A 22,263-nucleotide genomic window follows, 5' to 3' on the forward strand; every position below is an offset into this window, starting at 1 on the left:
TCTATGGGGACTCTGAAAGGGTATCTGCTTTGTGTTTTTACTAAGACCTTGGACCGTATCGCTCCCCTGGTTAAACCCTGCAATGACTTTCCGTCACTCAGAATACCATCCCAGCTCCCTGCTTGTTCTGGCTGACAAGGCTTTCATGGTCTGGCCTCATGGCCTCCATTCTTGCTGGCTCTGCTCCAGACACACCTGCTGCTGAAATATAACTACCTCGTCTCTGCGTGGGGTCTTTGCATGTCTTGACTGGCTTTTTCCTGTTGTTCCTATTTCAGATTAAATGACATCTCCTCAGGCCTTTCCCGACCTCCCCGCTCCTTCCCCTGTTTGCCGTATCCCTGGTACCCAGCACTACCTCACTGCCCTTTTCACGACGGTGATTCCTCTCTGTCTCCCTCTGCAGATGTGTCCCATATGGGCAGGGCTGTGGTGCTTTTGCTCCCCCTTGTCTCTCTGGCACACAGAACAATGCCCGGCACACACCAGCATCTCAGTGGAGTAACTGCTTCCCCCAGGCATTGGCATCTGTACAGGGGGAGATGCAGGGAGGGGCTAAGCTAAGGGGAAAATGATGCCAGCTGTGCCATCGCTTCAGTCCTGAGCCCAGGCCAGGGTGTGAGGTGTGTGCCCCTTTGCTAAGGGCAGGACAGGCAGAGCTGGGGCATGTGAGGAGAAGGTCAGTGTGGTCCAGGGACCCCTGGGTTGTGGGGCTTCCCTAGAATCCTAGTCTCCGGGACCTTAAAGGCCAGCTCCTTGGGTTGAGCGCCTGCCCTGGGGATGTGAGGATGGAGTCCGGTTGTCAAGGAACGATGTTCCCTCCAGTGTTTAGTCACCACCCCGCTATCCCACCAAAAGGCTCCCCAGCCTTGGCTTGCATGCCTCTCCAGTGACGGGGCGCTCACTACCTATTGGGCAGCCATGCCGCTTTCGGCGAGCTCTGACCCCACAACGGATGCCTCGTTTACTCCCTGTAGCTCCCCCTACCAGGGTGACCCCCATCATAAATCACATCGTCCATCCCCCGGCAGGGCCCTTCCCTGCCATCTGCCCGGGGCCCCGGCGGTGATGGCAGCTCTTTTCCCCGCTTGCTTCCTCCCTCAGTTTAAGTGCTGTGGCGGAGAAGACTACCGAGATTGGAGCAAAAACCAGTACCACGACTGCAGTGCCCCCGGACCCCTGGCCTGCGGGGTGCCCTACACCTGCTGCTTCAGAAACACGGTACCCACTGCCCCTGGGGCTTCCCGGCTGGTCAAACGCTTCTCTCACGTTTCAGGACGGGTGGTGGGGATGGTTGGGTGCGGCAGGCAGGAGGTGGTGGTCATTGTTGAGGCTTCCTGAGCCTCAAGGGCTACTAAAGGGGGTGAATCTGGGAGGGGGGCAGGGAAGTCTTGTCTTATTAGTAGCGGTCGTTAACATCTACTGAGCACTTACCATGTGCTGGCCTTTTCTAGGTTCTTTAGTTGTATTAACTCATTTAGTCTTTTCAACAACCCTGTGAGGTAGGTACCGTTATTTCACCCACTGTACAGATGAGAAAATTGAGGAACCAAAAGATTAGGTGCTTTGCCCAAGGTTGATGGGGCTGGGATGAAATTCAGGCAGCCATCGTCAGAGCTGCACCCTGGACTCCTGTGCAAGCCAGGCGAGGAGTAGGAGAGGGTCCAGGCTGGGGGGCTTAGCAGGGTGGCCGGCTTGACGGCTGTAGCCAGAGGACTAGAGCAGGGCCTGAACTTTGGGCATTGCTGGTGGCCTTTGGGCTTGACGTCCTGGTGACCATCAGCAACAGGGCATTTGGAAGGGGTCTGGTGATGTAACCGTCAGCCTCCGCCTCTCCCCAGTGGGATCCTCTCAGCTCTGTTGCCTCCTTGGCCACTTGGGAGGCTGCCCTGTGCTGTCACTGCTAATAAATGAGAGGCTTGGTCAATCCTGTGTTTGACTAATGTGTCCAAAAACTGCATGGTTTCTGGGTTGGAATGAGGCGGAGAGCTTTGCAATTACTCACACCCTGAAGAGTCATGGAAAATTTCTCTTCTGATGCTCCACCATTCTGTGCCCACTTCCGGATTCTGTAAACCAAGCAGCTGCTGGTAGGGGTGGGGGCCTCACCCAGTGAGTCAGGGAGCCAGTGCCAAGTGCATTAGCCCTAAAAAGGCTGGGCCAGGAGGGGAGGTTTATTTGGAAATTGTAGCTGCCATTTTAGGGTAGCTTTCTGTGCAAGGGGAGTGCTAGGGAAGAGCCCGGGTTTTTTAGGGAGGCCTACGGGGGGTGACCCTGAACTTCATCACCCAAGGCAGTGGCACCTGAAGGTCCAGGTTGAGATGTGGAAGCCCAACTTGTATTTATTCATTCATTCAACAAGTATTTATTGAGGACCTGCCAGATGTGGTTCTACACTCTGAGGATACAGAAAACACACAGAGAACTTTTGCCTGCATGGAGCTGACATTCTTTCTAGTGGGTAAAACTGACAAGAAAAATAAATAAGTAAAAGAGATAGTATGCTAGAAGATGATAAATGCTAAGGAGAAAAATAAAGCAGGGGCATGGAGGATTGCAATTTTAGTTACTGAGAAGGTAGGTTATCAGTAAAACCCTGAAGGAAGTGAAGGAGTGAGCCATGTGTATCTGGGGATGGGAATTCCTGGCAGAGAGAACAGCAAGTGCAAAGACCCTGAGGTGGGAGTTGCCCTGGAGAGTTTGAGAAACAGTGCAGAGACCAGTGTGGCTGGAGCAGAGTGAGTGTGGGGGAGGAGAGTGGCAGACAAAGTCAGGGAGGTCATGGGTGCCTTGATGGCCATGGTTAGGACTTAGGTTCCCTTGAGTGACAAGCAGTCAAGTGACAGGGCTTTAGTAGCTGAGTAGCAGATCTTACTTAGGCTTTACCAGGACCACCCTGTCTGCTGTGGGAACAGAGGTGATATGGGGAGTCTGGTTAGGGGCTAGTGCAGTGGTCCAGGTGTCACAGCTAAGGCTGTCCGGGAAGTGGGCTCTGACATGCTGGTTAGTGAGCAGGAGGCTTAGTCGGAGGTGTGCTCAAGATTGACACCTGTAAGGGAGGTGACAGAAACTGGGCTGGGCAGAGGGAGAGGTTGAGCAATGATGCAGGCTCAGTGGGGGCCTCAGCTGCCTCTCCGGGAATGTCCTGGGATGATCCTTCAGAGTTGTCCCATATTGGGGCAAGGGGAACAGGTCTTCATACCCTCCACACGCACCAGGCATTACATGAGGAGTGTCCCACCTGGAAGGGACTTGCGGGCTTGTTCAGCAGAGAAACAGAACCAATAGGATGTGTGTGTGTGTGTAAAGAGATTTATTATAGGAAACTGGCTCACAGAATTATGGAGGCAGGCAAATCCCAAGATCTGCAGGGAGAGTCAGCAAGCGAGAGCCCCAGGAGAGCCAATGATTTAGTTCCAGTCTGAGTCCATAGGCCTGAGAACCAGGAGAGCTGATGATGTAGTTCCTGTTTTAAGGCTGCCAGGCTCAAGGCCCAGGAAGACCCAGTGTTTCAGTTCAGGTTTGAAGTCAGGCAGGAAGAATTCTGTACTTGGGGGAAGGGCAGCCCTTTTGTTCTATTCAGGCCATCGACTGATTGGATGAGGCCCACCCACGTTAGGGAGGGCAATCTGCTTTACTCAGGCTACTGATTTAAATGTTAATCTCATTGGGGGCTTCCCTGGTGGCGCAGTGGTTAAGAATCCGCCTGCCAGTGCAGGGGACACAGGTTCAAGCCCTGGTCTGCGAAGATCCCACATGCCGCAGAGCAACTAAACCTGTGCGCCACAACTGCTGAGCCTGCGCTCTAGAGCCCATGAGCCACAACTACTACTGGAGCCCAAGTGCCTAGAGCCCGTGCTCCACAACAAGAGAAGCCACCTCTGAGAAGCCCGCGCACTGCAACGAAGAGTAGCCCCCGCTCACCGCAACTAGAGAAAGCCTGCGTGCAGCAACGAATACCCAACGCAGGCAAAAATAAATAAATAAATTAATTAAAACAAAAACAAAAAATGTTAATCTCATTAAAAAACCACCCAGAATTAATGTTTGCATAGATATCTAGGTGAGTCACCCTGGGGCCTAGAGAAGAGTTCTGGGCTCTAGGGTTAGGGAGGCCTCTGCTGCTGCATGTCTGTTCCCTGAGGGGCAGGAGCTGTGGTTCTACCTCCAGGGCTGGAAGCACAGTGAAGAGTAAGTTTATTCTTGTCACCTTATTACATACCATATAGTTTACTTATTTATTATGTTCATTGTCTATCTCCCTCCCTAGAATAAAAGGTCCATGAAGGCAAGGACCATTTTTTGTTCTTCTGTATTCCCAACGCCTAGAACAGAGAATGGTACATAATGAGTGCTCAGTATTTGTTCAGTAATGACTGAATGAATGAACAAATGAGGTAGGAAGCACCTGTTCCCATCATGCCCTCGTGCACTTGCTCCCCAGGCCTGACCTTCTCCCTGGGGGTCATGTTCTTGGCCTGGGGGGCCACAAATGCCGACTGACGTGAAGTGGATGCTCGGTGTTTTGGGGTCTGAGGGCTCCTGGGGGACAGTCTAGACTGAGAGAGGTTATTTTGCCCACACATCAGGCCCTGACATTTAGACTGATCTAGATGACGCCTGAGGTTCAACCCACTCTTTTGGAAAGAGAGTAGACAGCCCTCCTTGCCTTCCAGGGGCTGGGATCGTGTCCAAAGTCACTCCAGCCAGCGTGTCTGTGTTCTGCCATGTGCCCAGCCCTGGGATAAGCCCTTTATGTGTATATCTCACTTTATATTCAAAACAGCCCCGTGGGGTACATTCTTAGATCACCATTGCTTTAGGGAAGAGACCAGGGAAGCTATTCATTCATTCATTCACAAATCCTTATTGAGTACCTGCATGTGCCAATCCCTCAGCAGCCCACCTAAGGTTGGTCACAGAGCTCCTAAGTGGCAGAGCAGGACCTGGACCAGGTAACATGATGCCAGAGACCACACTGGCCACTCTGCTGTCCTGCATTACTGCTGGAACCTGTGGCATCCTGGTCCCACAGCAGCTTTCACTTAGATGTGAAGGGATGGGACCGGGACATCGAGCTTTCTCTCACCTTCTAGAAAATAGAGGAAACTACACAAGGGCTCAGGCAGTGATGGGAAGTGCCCCTGCCAGTCCTGTGATATAGGTCTGCTGGGAAGAGATTTGATGGGTCTAGGGCCGACCACAGCTTCCCCTGTGCCTAGATTAGTCAGCCGCTGGGAGTTCCTGAGAGCAGCTCTCTTCCCAGGAAGGAGGTTGGGCGGCCCTTCCACTGGTGGGTGGCTGTCTGCAGGAGCAGGGAAGTGTGGTCAGAGGCCTGGCTTTGCCCTCAGGTAAACCCCAGCTGGCCAGGGCCCTGGCTGTGGTCTGGGATTTTCTTTCATAAGAGCCAGCGTAGTGGGAGCGGCCCAGACCTGACCTCAGACAACGCATAACCATATCAGCAAAGCTTGGGCTCTGGAGAAGCTGCAGTGGGGGAGTCTGGGACAGTGTCCTTTCCTCTGGGTTCCTGGGCTGCCGCGGATGGAGCAGTGGGCCTCCCACTGAAGCACCACGGAACTGGCCTTCCCACCTGTCCTTCCTGTGCATTTCTTGGAGGCAGGAGGTTAAGATGCAGACTTGAGCCAGGCTGCCGGGGTGGGAATCTCAGCTCCATCCATACTGGACAGTGCAACTCTCTGTGCACTATAAAATGGGGGGCAGGGGGAATAAATGTCTTCTACAGTAAACACTATGTAAGTGTTAGCTAATACACATTTCTGTTTCAGACAGAAGTTGTCAACACCATGTGTGGCTACAGAACTATTGACAAGGAGGTAACGTCTTTGAAATCTCTTTCCTCCAGAAAGGTTGCCCTTCCTGTCCCATCTCCAGGGTGATCAGAGGGGCGACCAGGGGTGAGGCTCCTGGCTCCTGAGATTTCCCAACATTCCTGGCTGTGAAGAGGAGCCAGGGACTGCCCAGGTTTTCTGCCCTACCCAGAACAGGAGCACTCGGGGAGCCAAGAATCCCCCCAGGCTGGGAAAGGCTGGCTGCCAGGGTGTGCCAAGCACCTAATGTGTGAGGCCACCGAGGCCACCGTGCCCTTGCCAGTGCCCCCAGCATGTCCCTGTGCCCGGCTGCGCTCAGCACCAGCCTTCCTCTGCCCTTGGAGCTTCCCATTTGCAGACGACGCACACTGGCTTCCTCACCCTGGGACCCAGGAGTCCCTTGGGGAAGAGAGCCTCTGGAAGGTCCCTCCTGGCTCAGCTTCCTGGGCATTTCTCCTGGACTTGGAGACAAGCTGGGGTGGTGCTGAGAAGGGAGCTAAAAACAGTGACGACTTGAGATGCCTCTGAGCAGTGGTTCTCAAAGTGAGGTCCCCAGACCAACAGCAACAGCAGGGCCTTCCCCCCACCCCCCCGACCCGGGAACTTCTTAGAAACGGGCATTCTTGGGGTGGCGTCAGCAGGTGATTCTGACACATTTAACATGCAGAGCCACAGACCAGCAGTGGTTCTCCAACCATCAAACCCAATGGCCAGTTTTTATACTAAACACTTGGTAATGCCCTATTTATTATTCCAAAGTGAAATTCACAGATAATATAACCTACCTACACACGTAATTCCAAAACAAGTAACGTAATGATTTGAGATAAAAGGAGAAATAAGATAAAACAATTTACAACCATATACCATATTTCAACATGTACATGCTCAGGCACTAGACAGAAAAAGCGAAGTGGTTGGGTGTTTACACTGCCAGGGGCTTCTGATACTTGGGTGGGGTGTTGTGTGGACAACTTGCATTACCATGGGCATATTTTTGCCATTGACATGGTTTTTCAAAATGGTGAACAATTCTTCATAAAGTTGCAAACAAAATAAAGTATAATTATTCCTTACTTTATCTAATATTCTTTCTACAGAATTCAGTGCATAGTAAAAACATGCAGAAAACACTTTGGTTTTTATGTCCCTGGAGTTAGGCTTTGGGCTCAGATAATTATGGATGGGTTTTCACCCATCCAGATGCCCAGGGGACATCTAAGAGGCAGGTAGTCTGGGAAGTTGTCCATGGAGTGGGATTGCCCCGAGCTCTACAGTCCCTCAGCCCCGAACCCCAATCACAGTGATAACCAGAAGTGCCACCACAATGTCCGCAGTGCTCTCTAGGGAACGGTACCGCCTGCTGAGACCCAGTGATCTAGAGCCACCTTCTCATCACACTGTATACGAGAAACTGAGGCCCAGAGAGGCTGAGGGACTCGCCTGGACCTGGGGTGCGTGGCAGAGTTGGGACCAGGGCTCCCAGGCGAGTGCTCAGCCAGGCTCCTCCCCGGCAGCGCCTCAGCGTACAGCATGTCATCTACGTGCGGGGCTGCACCAACGCCGTGCTCATCTGGTTCATGGACAACTACACCATCATGGCGGGTCTCCTGCTAGGCATCCTGCTCCCCCAGGTGTGCTGGTCCCCCACCACCAGGGAGGGGGGCTAGAGGTGGGGATGGTGTGGGCAGGCTGTGGCTTCAGGTGATGTGTGGCTTGGTGATTACAGAGTGCAGAGTAGGCACAAAGGGCTGGGGTGAAGAGGGCTCTTGGACCAGCCACCTGGGCTCACCCTGGGAGGGCTGGAGGGCTGGAAGGAGGGGGTGAATGGCCTAGAAAGTGAGCGACATAGCTGGGGGGGAATAGGAATCGCAGGATGGAGGGTCTCTGGGATTTCCTGGCAGGCGCAGAGGAGGGCCCGGGCTGGGGCCATTGAGGTAGTGGGGGCTAGGGACTGCCGGAGAGGGCCACCCAGGTGGCCAGCAGGCTCTCACCCGCCCTGCCTCTTCTCCTCAGTTCCTGGGGGTCCTGCTGACATTCCTGTACATCACCCGAGTGGAGGACATCATCACGGAGCACTCTGTCACCGATGGGCTCCTGGGACCCGGCACCAAACCCAGCGTGGAGGCAGCCGGCACGGGGTGCTGCATGTGTTACCCCATTTAGGGCCGTGGCCTGGGGCGGCAGCTCCAGAAGGACCGTGACAGGACAGCTCTGTGCAGGCCACGTCGTGGGGGCTGGATAGGACTGTGGCCCCTCTCTCTACATTCGGCACTGACCAAAGCCCCGGCTGTGTTTGCTCAGGGCTCCCAGGCCACCACCTGTCTGGGGGGCGGAGCCCCTCCCCAGCTGCGGAATTCTGTGCGTGCCCACCCTGCTGGGCATGGGGAACAGGGCACCCCTCCTCCAGGCTCCGGCTGCTGGGGAAGGGGGAGCTTGGCGCTGGGCTCTGGACCCATTTCATTTCTGGTAGTGCCTTGGCCTTGGTGTGTGTGTCCCTTTGAGGGCAGTTTTGTAGTGATTTGTAACTGGGGAGGGAGGAGAGCATGTGTGCCCTGAGGGGAGGGAGCAGAGGGGTGGGGTGCAGACCCCGGGCCCCCGTCCTTCGGCCTCACCCTGAGGCCACGCTGGGTCCGTTTCTCAGCCTCCCGGGTACCTTGAGACCTCCCCAGGGCTGCTGCTTTGTTGACCCTGTTTTGTACCTGATTTTTATAACATTCATTTTGTACACAGTTAACAGGAGTTTCCGACTAATCAAAGCTAGTTGTTCCCCCCATTCCTCTCCCCCCTCCAAGCCAGTTTATTAATCAGACAATAAAGACATGATTTTTTTTTTCTGTTTTTTTGTTTGTGCTGTTTGGGTCGAGAGTGAGGAAGACCTCAAGTTGGGCTTGGAAACCCCTTGTTGGTGCAAAGATTGAAGGGGAGCCACCCTGAGACCAAGATTTGGGACAGTTTGGGACACTGAGGCCCAGGAGGATCAACCGAGGCTGCCTGTTCCCAGCTTGGAATGGCCTCTCTCATCCTTTGGTTTGTGGACTGGGCCTGGAGCCTCCTGTGCCCATCCTTCCTGCCAGGAATTCACTTGTGGGAAACCTCAGGGAAAGAGGCAGAGATGACAACCTATTTTACAGACTGGGAAACTGAGGCCAAGCCACAGTGGCATGAGTCTTCTCTTCCGGGAAGTGGGGCAGATGGGAACTAGGAAAGTCAGGGGTCCGGGAAGGAGCAGTGCCCACAGATCCACCCTCGACCTTTGGGCTATAGAACTGGAGTGACTCTCGGACTGTAAACAGCCCATGGTTCCAGGGCCTGGGGTGGGACTGGACAGTCCTCACTGCCTAGCAAAGGATGGTGCTGGTCGCCCCCTGCTGGAGATGGCAGGACCTGTGTGGATCAGTCCACCCAAGCCTTCCTGCCCCAAGACTTGAGTTCTAGATTTGCTGTGAGGTTCTTAGTAGCCAGGGCAATAGAAATAAACAGCATGAGCCCCAAACCTGAAGAATTCAATTTAAGAGTGTTAAAGGAACTGCCCATCACACCCACAAGAGGTAGGATGCCTGGTTGGCCATATGTACAAGCCTGCATTGTCTGATGTGTAGAAAAGGGCAGAAGAGGGATTTTTTTTTTTAAAGGATAGAATAATGCAACAATAGCAAGCACATCAGTGAGCACACTGTGTCTCAGGAACTTGTCTAAACATAGATATTAACTCCTTTAATCCTTACAACTATATGTGGTAAATCCTGTTATCTCCATTTTATTGATGGAGAAACTGAGGCATATTGTGGTTTAGTAACTTGTCCAAAGCACACGGCCGGTAAGTCACAAAGCCATGATGTGAACCTGGGTAGAATCTCCCTGGCATGCAGCCCCTCTGCTCTACTGATTCTGTTGCCTCATATGGATACATGGTACAAAGCGTGCAAAACCTGGGATGGCTGTTACTGTAGCTGTCCCCATGGGGTGGCCATTGCATCCGCTGCTGGAGCCTCTGCCTGGTCCCCATTTTGACCAGTGCATTCAAGGCCAGGTCAAACTCTGTGTCTGGCTGGTGGCCTCGTGGCACTCTGGCTCTGGCTGTTCACTGAGGATTCTCTCTGTGCTCAGAGGGTGTGGCAGTTGCCTTTGGGACAGCAAGATGGCAGAGGCACCGAAGGGGTTGGGACTGCACTGAGTCTGCTTATCCAAAGTCACATTACCCTGGAACCTGGAAACCTCTGGTCACCTTGTCCTCCCTCTTCTCACCACCACTCACCAACACCCCTCTACCTCCCACTGCTGCTTCTGTGCACCAGGGATCACAGGTTGGTGCCCACAGGAGGCTGAATGCCGTGGACACTTAGCTCTTCTTTTTTTTTTTTTTTCCAAACCTCAGCCACTCACCTCTCCAGAAAACAAACGGAACCCATGGAGAGGCCTTTCTCAGACCTGTGGTTGGGATGCCCCTGCTTTGCACCCTTTGTGCTTCAAAAGCAGTTACATCATCCTGACCCCTTGTCACACAAGGATGGAAGAATGACCCTCAGAGTGAGTCATATTCCCTCACCGTGGCACACACAGAAAATGATGATATCAGTGCAGCCCACAATATTTGTGAAGCTGGGGGAGATTTGTAGGCTTCAATTTTGGACTTTTTGGTTCTCATATATTTATAAGAAAAAACAATAAAATGCATTAAGGAAGACTGGGTTAGTATAAAAATTCCAAATAGTATTCTCCAAACTTTGTTTTAACAGTATATTGCGGTATATGCAACCTAAAATAAACCACACATATTTAACGTGGCAAATATATCACTAGTCAAACCATCATCATGATAGAGATAATGAACAACCCCACCATGCTAAAGAAATTTCCTCTTGCCCCTTGGGGCTTCCTTCTTTATAGCCCTTCTCACCACCCGCTAACCCATCTCCAGGTGACCATGGATCTGCTTTCTGTCTCTATATATTTTCCAAAATTTTATATAAGTGGATTCATACAGCATGGACTCTTCTTTTTGTCTGCCGTTTTTTGCTTAACGTAATTATTTTGAGTTTCATTCATTTCCTAGCACAGATCAGTAGTCCATTCCTTTGTATTGCTGAGTAGTATTCCTTTGTATGGCTTTGCCATAGTTTATATGTTCACCTAGTGATGGACATTTGTGTTGTTTCCAGGTTTTTGGTTGTTTTTAATACAAATAAAGTTGCTATGACCATCCGTGTACCTGTCTTTGTACAGATATATACTTTCATTTCCCTTGGGTAAGTATCTAGGAGTGGAATAGCTGGATCATATGGTAAGTGTATGTTTAGGTTTATGTTATAAGAAACTGCCAAAGTATTTTCCAAAGTGGTTGCATGATTTTATATCCTGACCAGTAGTGTAGAGTCCCTCTTCCTCTACATCCTTGCCAGTATTTGGTATGGCCAGTCTCTTAAATTTTGGTCATTCTAATGGGTGTGTGGTGATAAATCGTTGTGGTCTTACTTTGCATTTCCTTTTTTTTCTATGTGTGTGTATATATATCTATATATCTATATTTATTTATTGAAGTATAGTTGATTTACAATGTTGTGTTTCAGGTATACAGCACAGTTACATATCTATAACTGATAATATATTGGTAATATAATATAAATATATTCTTTTCCCTTATAAGTTATTACAAAATATTGGGTAGAGTTTCCTGTGCAGTACAGTAGCTCCTTGTTGGTTATCTATTTTATATATAGTAGTGTGTGTATGTTAATCCTAACCTCCTAATTTATCCCTCCCCCACCCCTGTCTTTGAGAAGATGACCCCTTCTTTGGGTGACCTCTCTCCACTGTCCCACAGAGTCAGTCAGGTAACAGCTGCCCCCCTTTCTCATGCTTGTTGTGCACCAGCTCCATGCTCATCTGTTTTCACCTATAATGATGGTCCATAATAACCATGTTATAGAAAAGGGAACTGGGATCAGAAGGGTTGAGAAACGTGCCTAGGGTCCCCCATCTAGTAAGTGGTACTGCCAGGATTTGAGAACGTGTCTGACTCCAAGGCCCTTGCTCCCCCACGTGCTAGCCTGGCATTGGAGGTCCTACCTACCATTCTGGCCTCATCCGTGACCCTTGTTCCTGTCAGCAGGGCTTACCCAGTTCATTCTTAGCTCGCACGGTTCTACCTATCATCTCATGAGAAAGATCCAGCTCTCAACTCTTCCACATTCCCTTTCCCCATCTCCTGTGAGTTTCACTTCAATTCTGTGTGTGGAAAGACTTATTTTTATGATTACCTATTTTGCAGTGGAGAAAACTGAGGCCAGACTAGTAAATTGTATACCAAGTGGCTCCACCAGCAACCCCAAAACCTGGTTCCTTCCAAGCCCCTGCCCTGCCTACCATCCGCCTGGGGCCTGGGACGTGCACAGTAATATGGGGCTGCTGGTTCCCGGCGATGGCTTCCCACAGTCTGAGCCCTTGGAGGGAGCCTGATTTGCAATCCTGAGAGCCCAGGAAGGCAAAAAGCACGTCTTCTGGCATGGCTGCATATTGCCACTAGGTGGCGCTGCCGGCCCGCGGCTTGGCGCCTAGAACGCAAACTCCACCCCTCACCCCCGCCCCACCCCGACCAGAGCCCGGGCTGGCGCTGTGGCTGCCGCCGGAGTGTCCCCTTCAGACCGTACCCCAAGGAGCGGGCCAGAAGGTGAGGCTAAAATACTATAGGTATCTGCATATAGTAGGCACTCAAGAAGTGATCGTTAACTGGGAAACGGAGGCTGGATACTAACAGTAGGTTACTATTATTGACTGTCCCTAGGTGGCTGTGTGGTGTGCGTGTGTGTGGAGGGCGGAGGTACACCATGCTTAGCACATTCTAGTCTTCATCCTCGTTCGTCGTCACAGCAGTGAGGCAGGTGCTTTACTCCCGTTTTGCGGGTGAGGAAACTGGGGCTTAGGTCGGTTCGTGGAATAGAGGGAAGAACCAGGATTTGAAGCGCTCTGCCCACATCCTGTCGGGATCACCTGTTGGTCCAGTGCCGCCTCCTCGCCCGCCTCAAGCAGGAGCCCGGGGTGAAAGCCCGCTACCCTGCTCAGCCGGCACAGCCTCAGCCCCCAGCATCGTGCGACCACCAGAGGGAGGCCTTGGCCTTCGGGCAGCCGCAGAGGGGCCTCGAATGAGGCTGGGAGGGTGGCGGAGCAGTGGGGCAGCTGGGCCCTGGAGGGCAGCTTCTGGCCCTGGAAAGAGGATAAGCACCTCTGCCCGGCGCGTCGCCGTGGGCTGACAGGAAGCCATGCAGGTCCACTTGTTGCTCTGTGAGGGCTCCGCAGCCAGCCCTGCCCCAAGCCCTTGCCCCGGCCCTGAGCAGGCCTGAGCAGGCCGTGTGGATGAGCAACCATCGTAACATAGCGGCCACCGCACGTATTATCTATAATATTTTCCTGATTTGTTTTGCTGTTATCCGTCTCGCCCACTGAGCCACTGACAGGCGGGGTTTTGCCTGCTCCGTGCACTGCTGTCTCCCCGGCACTCAGCGCTGGTGGTGGAGCGTGGTGGGTGCTCAGTGAGCAGGCGCCGGCGGAGGGAACGGAAGTGGCCCGGAGCACGGGGCGCCTGTGCTGGGCGGGGCTCCGGGACTCAGTGGGCCCCTTGTAACCCACATGTGAACCCCAGAGGGCCAGGCTTGGCGTGTTGCCCTTCTCTGCAGGCTGTCAGCCTGGTCAAATCTTTGTCCCCCAGCGGGCCTCTCTCGCCTCCTCTCCAGAGGAGCATCTAAGGGTTTCCAGGTGTGGTGGCTCAGGGGGTGGCCATGCAATGCCAGCTGTTGCCCTGTCGTGGCTGTACCGCCCCCTCCTTCTCCCTGCTCCTTTCCTCCATCTGCCAAAGTGAACATGCCATGGCTGCCCCTCTTCCTTCCAGTATCCAGTGAAAACCCCAGTGAAATCGCTGCAAATAGAAAAATGTCTGCATCAACTTAAGAAACTAAGCCTCGGGCTTCCCTGGTGGCGCAGTGGTTAAGAGTCCGCCTGCCAATGCAGGGGACATGGGTTCGTGCCCCGGTCCAGGAAGATCCCACATGCCGCGGAGCGGCTGGGCCCGTGAGCCATGGCTGCTGAGCCTGCGCGTCCAGAGCCTGTGCTCCGCAACGGGAGAGGCCACAACAGTGAGAGGCCCGCGTACCGCAAAAAAAAAAAAAAAAAAAAAAAGAAACTAAGCCTGTACTTGAGGCAGCTCTTGTAGCAGCTTCTAGCAAGGACCCAGGCTAAGACGCCATTAGTGAGGGCCCGGATGGGGTTTTTATGACTAGCCTTTGCCGTCCTCCCTCCAAGGTGATGCTCGAGAGCCTCTGGCAGTGGAGGCCCCTTTAGAATCATTTGGACCCTGCTGGCAGCAAAGATGGGTCTCAGAAACTGACTCGCTTGCGAAGAGCTACCCGAAGCCTCCTGCGCCACGTTGCCTGGAGAACTAGAACAGGGTCTCACACCCAGAAGGGCAACCAGCACGTGGAGAATATTGGCTAGGGCTTGGCTGGGTACCACATAGCCCAACATCTTCCACCTTAGATCTGTGAGGAAGATTCCTTCTGGGTCTGGGGGCCCTAAGTGGGAGCTGGGACAATCCATGCATCCAACAAAGGCCCATAGAAAGAACTCTTCATTAGAGGAAGAGTCACCAGAAAAAGAAAATGGACCTATGAAAAAAGATGCAGCCAAGGCGAAAGGAGGACGAGAGGGCAGGGGCTGTATCTTATAATCACTGTCGCTCTAGCACCTCACAAGACACATGCAGATGCTCAATAAATATGTCAAATGAATATGTGACTCAGAGTATAACCTTCCTCAGCAATAGATTTTACCAGCAAAGTTAGAATATTTGTACTTTAGGCTCTATAAAAGGTACAAGAGAATACAGCTTCTATTAAATGAGGGCAATTCATGGGAGGAGACAATGGTAAACAAAAAATACAGGAGCTGAGTTACAATTTGCATTGGTTGCAATAAATAGTAGACCTGAAAGTGCAAAAATCAAATGAGAGGTACAAAGGACCAGATGGAGAGGCATTCCCAGGATGCAAAGGAAAAGGGTAAGGACAAAGCATTATGAGAACAAACAGGGACAAGGGCCACAGAAACCTCATCCGAGGGCATTCTCTGCCTCCCACCAGACAGACAGACACACACACACACAAGGAAAGAGAAGCAGTAAAGTTATAAAGGAAGTAAATTCTTGATTAAAAAAGAAAAAGACGCAGTAAAGTTAAAAATGTGCGATTATGGCACTTCTTTCACTTTCTCCAGTGCTTATAGAGAAAGTGATAATATTTATGAGTTCTCTAGGTAAAGGGAGGAGGCACCCAGGCCCTGGGCTTCGGGGACCAGAATCTCTGCTGCCGGTGGCCCACCCATGGCACATGGGTGAGCCCTAGACATGCACGTAGGTGCACTAGGAATGGTGACCAGGATGTCCATCGCAGTGCTGTTTGTAATAGTGAAAAATGGGAAACACCCTGAGTGTTTGCCAAAAGGAAGCAAATCCCTACCAGGTGGCATGTTCTTCCAGTGGAATGTTTTACAGCACTTCAAGTGAAGGAACCAAAGTTGTACATATCAGAGCTTAAGAATGCAATGTTGAATGGAAACGCTAGCTGCATAATGATACATAGAATACAATGTCATTGTATTTTTTTAATTTACTTTTTTATACAGTAGGTTCTTATTAGTCATCAGTTTTATACACTTCAGTGTATACATGTCAATCCCAATCGCCCAATTCATCACACCACCATCCCCACCCCCCCGCGGCTTTCCCCCCCCTTGGTGCCCATACGTTTGTTCTCCACATCTGTGTCTCAACTTCTGCCCTGCAAACAGGTTCATCTGTACCATTTTTCTAGGTTCCACACACATGTGTTAATATACGATATTTGTTTTTCTCTATCTCACTTACTTCACCCTGTATGACAGTCTCTAGATCCATCCACGTCTCAACAAATGACCCAATTTCGTTCCTTTTTATGGCTGAGTAATATTCCATTGTATACATGTACCAGATCTTCTTTATCCATTCATCTGTCGATGGGCATTTAGGTTGCTTCCATGACCTGGCTGTTGTAAATAGTGCTGCAGTGAACATTGGGGTGCATGTGTCTTTGTGAATTATGGTTTTCTCTGGGTATATGCCCATTAGTGGGATTGCTGGATCATATGGTGATTCTATTTTTAGTTTTTTAAGGAACCTCCATACTGTTCTCCATAGTGGCTGTATCAATTTACATTCCCACCAACAGTGCAAGAGGGTTCCCTTTTCTCCACACCCTCTTCAGCATTTGTTGTTTGTAGATTTTCTGATGATGCCAGTTCTAGCTGGTGTGAGGCGATACCTCATTGTAGTTTTGATTTGCATTTCTCTAATAATTAGTGATGTTGAGCAGCTTTTCATATGCTTCTTGGCCATCTGTATGTGTTCTTTGGAGAAATGTCTATTTAGGTCTTCTGCCCATTTTTGGATTGGGTTGTTTGTTTTTTTAATATTGAGCTGCATGAGCTGTTTATATATTTTGGAGATTAATCCTTTGTCCGTTGATTCGTTTGCAAATATTTTCTCCCATTCTGAAGGTTGTCTTTTCGTCTTGTTTATGGTTTCCTTTGCTGTGCAAAAGCCTTTAAGTTTCCTTAGGTCCCATTTGTTTATTTTTGTTTTTATTTCCATTACTCTAGGAGGTAGATCAAAAAAGATCTTGCTGTGATTTATGTCAAAGAGTGTTCTTCCTATGTTTTCCTCTAAGAGTTTTATAGTGTCTGGTCTTACATTTAGGTCTCAAATCCATTTTGAGTTTATTTTTGTGTATGGTGTTAGGGAGTGTTCTAATTTCATTCTTTGACATGTAGCTGTCCAGTTTCCCCAGCACCACTTATTGAAAAGACTGTCTTTTCTCCATTGTATATCTTTGACTCCTTTGTCATACGTTAGTTGACCATAGGTGCGTGGGTTTATCTCTGGGCTTTCTATCTTGTTCCATTGATCTATGTTTCTGTTTTTGTGCCAGTACCATATTGTCTTGATTACTGTAGCTTTGTAGTATAGTCTGAAATCAGGGGGTCTGATTCCTCCAGCTCCGTTTTTTTCCCTCAAGACTGCTTTGGCTATTTGGGGTCTTTTGTGTCTCCATACAAATTTTAAGATGAATTGTTCTAGTTCTGTAAAAAATGCCAGTGGTAATTTGATAGGGATTGCATTGAATCTGTAGATTGCTTTGGGTAGTATAATCATTTTCACAATATTTATTCTTCCAATCCAAGAACATGGTATATCTCTCCATCTGTTGGTATCATCTTTAATATCTTTCATCAGTGTCTTATAGTTTTCTGCATGCAGGTCTTTTGTCTCCCTAGGTAGGTTTATTCCTAGGTATTTTATTCTTTTTGTTGCAATGGTAAATGGGAGTGTTTCCATAATTTCTCTTTCAGATTTTTCATCATTAGTGTATAGGACTGCAAGAGATTTCTGTGCATTAATTTTGTATCCTGCAACTTTACCAAATTCATTGATTAGCTCTAGTAGTTTTCTGGTGGCACTTTTAGGATTCTCTATGTATAGTATCATGTCATCTGAAAACAGTGACAGTTTTACTTCTTCTTTTCCAATTTGTATTCCTTTTATTTCTTTTTCTTCTCTGATTGCCGTGGCTAGGACTTCCAAAACTATGTTGAATAATAGTGGTGAGAGTGGACATCCTTGTCTCGTTCCTGATCTTAGAGGAAATGCTTTCAGTTTTTCACCATTGAGAATGATGATTGCTGTGGGTTTGTCATATATGGCCTTTATTATGTTGAGGTAGCTTCCCTCTATGCCCACTTTCTGGAGAGTTTTTATCATGAATGGGTGTTGAATTTTGTCAAAAGTTTTTCTGCATCTATTGAGATGATCATATGGTTTTTATTCTTCATTTTGTTAATATGGTGTATCACATTGATTGATTTGCATATATTGAAGAATCCTTGCATCCCTGGGATAAATCCCACTTGATCATGGTGTATGACCCTTTTAATATGTTGTTGGATTCTGTTTGCTAGTATTTTGTTGAGGATTTTTGCCTCTATATTCATCAGTGATATTGGTCTGTAATTTTCTTTTTTTGTAAGTATCTTTGTCTGGTTTTGGTATCAGGGTGATGGTGGCCTCATAGAATGAGTTTGGGAGTGTTCCTTCCTCTGTAATTATTTGGAAGAGTTTGAGAAGGACGGGTGTTAGCTCTTCTCTAAATGTTTGATAGTATTAACCTGTGAAGCCATCTGGTCCTGGACTTTTGTTGGAAGATTTTTAATCACAGTTTCAATTTCATTACTTGTGATTGCTCTGTTCATATTTTCTGTTTCTTCCTGGTTCAGTCTTGGAAGGTAATCCTTTCTAAGAATTTGTCCACTTCTTCCAGGTTGTCAATTTTATTGGCATAGAGTTGCTTGTAGTAGTCTCTTAGGATGCTTTGCATTTCTGCGGTGTCTGTTGTAACTTCTCCTTTTTCATTTCTAATTTTTTTGATTTGAGTCCTCCCCCTTTTTCTTGATGAGTCTGGCTAATGGTTTATCAATTTTGTTTATCTTCTCAAAGAACCAGCTTTTAGTTTTATTGATCTTTGCTATTGTTTTCTTTGTTTCTATTTCATTTATTTCTGCTCTGATCTTTATGATTTATTTCCTTCTGCTAACTTTGGGTTTTGTTTGTTCTTCTTTCTCTAGTTCCTTTAGGTGTAAGGTTAGATTATTTATTTGAGATTTTTCTTGTTTCTTGAGGTAGGCTTGTATAGCTATAAACTTCCCTTTTAAAACTGCTTTTGCTGCACCCCATAGGTTTTGGATCATCGTGTTTTCATTGTCATTTGTCTCTAGGTATTTTTTGATTTCCTCTTTCATTTCTTCAGTGATCTCTTGGTTATTTAGTAACATAATGTTTAGCCTCCATGTGTTTGTGTTTTTAACATTTTTCCCCTGTAATTAATTTCTAATCTCATAGCGTTGTGGTCAGAAAAGGTGCTTGATATGATTTCAATTTTCTTAAATTTACTGAGGCTTGATTTGTGACCCAAGATGTGATCTATCCTGGAGAATGTTCCATGTGCACTTAAGAAGAAAGTGTAATCTGCTGTTTTTGAATGGAATGTCCTATAAATATCAATTAAATCTATGTGGTCTATTGTGTCATTTAAAGCTTCTGTTTCCTTATTTATTTTCATTTTGGATGATCTGTCCATTGGTGTAAGTGAGGTGTTAAAGTCCCCCACTATTATTGTGTTACTGGCGATTTCCTCTTTTATAGCTGTTAGCAGTTGCCTTATGTATTGAGGTACTCTTATGTTGGGTGCATATATATTTGTAATTGTTATATCTTCTTGGATTGATCCCTTGATCACTATGTAGTGTCCTTCCTTGTCTCTTGTAACATTCTTTATTTTAAAGTCTATTTTATCTGATATGAGTATTGCTACTCCAGCTTTCTTTTGATTTCCATTTGCATGGAATATCTTTTTCCATCCCCTCACTTTCAGTGTAATTGTCCCTAGGTCTGAAGTGGGTCTCTTGTAGACAGCATATAGATGGGTCTTGTTTTTGTATCCATTCAGCAAGCCTGTGTCTTTTGGTTGGAGCCTTTAATCCATTCACGTTTAAGGTAATTATCGATCAGGACAGGAACAATAGAGATGAAGTAAATTAGCTTGCTCAGTAACCAAAATGCCTCCATCAGAAACCAGCCCTGGGTCCAAGGTACCAGAGCATTTGAGGGAGGCTGGCACATGCCCTGCAGAATCCACAGGCCTGGAGATACCCAGAATATGGCCCCCAGGAGAGAAAGTCTCAAATCTGGTGGATATGGTGGGCTGGGGTCAGTAAAGGAGCATACAACTGGAGAGGGGAGTTTGGGGCATCATGGTGGCCAATGAGGATGGGAGAGACCTTGAGACCAGCCTCCACCCCACTTCAGAAGAGGGTAAACCCCAGCTGCATGGTATGCAGCACCAAGGCATCAACCCACGAATCAAGCCTGTTCAAGAACTGCTTCCACCAGGGAGCCTTTCCTGATTCCAGATTTCCTCTCTCTGGCCTCCTGCCCCTACCCCAGAGAGCTGGGCATACGTGGGAGCCAGAAGGATTCTAGGACAATTGACAATGAACCTGCAATTGAGTGTTTACTGTGGTACAGTCCTAAGCATATTACTTGTTTAACTCTGCTTTAATTATTCTTTGCTGTATAACAGACCATCTGGAAATTTAGTAGCTTAATTACCTAATACACTTCCATAGGATGACTGAGTTGAGCTAGGCAGTTCTTCTTCTGGTCTTCCTTGGAGTGTCTTGTGCAGTTGCAATCAAATAACAGGTGGACCTGGGGTCAATTGGTGGCTCGACTGGGACACTCATGTTGGGATGGCTGGTCCTTGTTCCCTCTCCATGTCATCTCAGGGCCTCTCTTCAAGTGACCTGTGCAGGTGGCCTCTCCTCCAGCAGGACAGCAGGACTTCTTCCACAGCAGCTCAGGGCCATGCCTTCCAAGAGGGGAAAGCAGAAGCTGCTGGTCCTCTTAAAGACTAGGATTGGGACCAGCACAGCAACCCTCCTTCCACATCCTCTTAGTCCCAGGCCTGCCCAGATTCAACACTGCGGGGGGCACTGTCCAGAACTGTGGATCATTGGCAGCCGTCTTCGGATACCAGCTACCACCAATCCATTGGCTCCTCCAACAATGCCTTGGTGGTGATTGCGATTATTAGCCCACTTTACAGACAAGGAAACAGACATAGAGAAAAAGTAGAATACATGGAATAAAGGTATAGGCACACTGCAGTGGGGTCCAGAGAGGGAAGTCTTGGCAAGTTTCACAAAGGAGGGACACTAGACCAATGAGCAGGTGTCTTTCAGGAGAACAAGTGGCCACAGCAGTGGGGAGCTCTATAGCCTTGCAGACACTGATGTATGAAGAGCACCATAGCACATGCAGGATGTAGCTGGTGGCTGAGGCACAGCATGTGAGGAAGGGGCCAACAGTGGATGGTGCTGGAGCAGTAAGCCGGGCTAAATCATACTGCGGAATTTGGACTTGAGGGTGATGGGAACACCGATGAGTTTCCAAGCAAGAGGGTGACAATGTCGGGTCTATGTTGCTGCCTGTCCCTCTGGCAGCTGTGAGGAGATGGATTGTAGGAGCAAGGCGTGGGCAGGGGAACCAGTTAGGAAGTGTATTAGTTTGGCAGGGCTGCTGTAACAAAGTACCAAATATGGGTGGCTTAGAACATTAGAAGTTTATTGTCTCACTGTTATGGAGGCTAGAAGTCTGAGATCCAGGAGTCATGCTGCCTCTGAAGGCATTAGGAGAGGATCTATTCCAGGCCTCGCTCCCAGCTTCTAGTAGTTGCTGGCTTGTGGTAACATAATTCTAATCTTCACAATGCATTCTCCCTGTGTGCCTGCGCTTTCGTAAGGACACCACTCATATTGGATGAGGGGCCCACTCTGCTCCAGTATAACCTCATCTTAATTGCATCTGCAACAACCCTATTTCCAAATGAAGTCACATTTTGAGGTACTGAGGGGTTAGGACTTCAACATATGATTTTTGTGTGTGTGTGTGGGGGGGGATGTTAAAAATTCAAACCACTAGAGGAAACTCTGGCAGTAATCCTGGCATGATCTGATGAAGGCCCAGACTACGAAAGGGGTGTGTGGACCCTGGGAGTGGGGGAAGCAAATTGTCTTAGCTCAGGCTGCCATAACAACATCTCACACCTGGTGGCTTGAACAACAGACATTTATTTCTCACATTTCTGGAGGCTGGAACTCTGAGAGCAGGGTGTCAGCATGGTCCAGTTCTGGTGGGAACCCTCCTCCTGGCTTGCTACCACCCGTACAAGCCACCTTTTCCCTGTGTCCTCACATGGCTGAGAGAGGAAGCACTGGTGTCCCTTCCTTTTCTTAAAAGGACATTAATCCCATCATGAGGGCTCACCCTCTTGACCGCATCTAAACCTGATTCCCTCCCAAAGGCCCCAGCTTCTAATACCATCCTATTGGGGGTTAGAACTTCAACATGAATTTCAGAGGGACATGAACATTCAGTCCATAACAAGAATGGATTTGAAAGGTACTGGGGTGGGGGTGGGGGCTTGACAGGGTTGGTGATGGCTGGATGTGGGCAGGAGGAGGAAGTGGGAGGTGAGGATGACTCCCAGGACCCCGGCTTTTCTGAGGGGGTGAATGGTGGCCTCTTTAATAGGCTCAGGCCTGACAGAGGAGCAGGAGGTCTGTTTTGAAGCCATTGAGTGGTTTTGACCACAGGCTGTGCAGCCAGACTGCCTGGGTGTGAATCCTGACTCCCCCACTTACCAGCTGTGGTGATCTTGGGCAGGTCCCTTAACTTGTCTGTGCCTCCTGGGAAGTGATGGTACCTCAGTCACAGGAGTGGAGATTCCATGGAGGGCAA

The 22,263-nt window shown here is 49.0% G+C and overlaps 1 protein-coding gene across 1 annotated transcript in view; it reads left to right on the forward strand.

Annotated features, from left to right (window-relative positions):
• Positions 1-8,669, forward strand: part of TSPAN15 (tetraspanin 15) — a 50,190-nt gene extending 41,521 nt beyond the window's left edge. The window contains exons 5-8 of the mRNA XM_082645232.1: positions 1,105-1,221; positions 5,787-5,834; positions 7,346-7,462; positions 7,845-8,669. Coding sequence (XP_082501358.1) covers positions 1,105-1,221; positions 5,787-5,834; positions 7,346-7,462; positions 7,845-7,994 — 432 coding nt within the window. The 3' untranslated portion in view covers positions 7,995-8,669. The remainder of the gene's footprint in view (positions 1-1,104; positions 1,222-5,786; positions 5,835-7,345; positions 7,463-7,844) is intronic.
• The last annotated feature ends 13,594 nt before the right edge of the window (positions 8,670-22,263 follow it).

Source organism: Mesoplodon mirus (assembly GCF_964341445.2).
Source record: "Mesoplodon mirus genome assembly, chromosome: 2".
NCBI lineage: Eukaryota > Metazoa > Chordata > Mammalia > Artiodactyla > Ziphiidae > Mesoplodon > Mesoplodon mirus.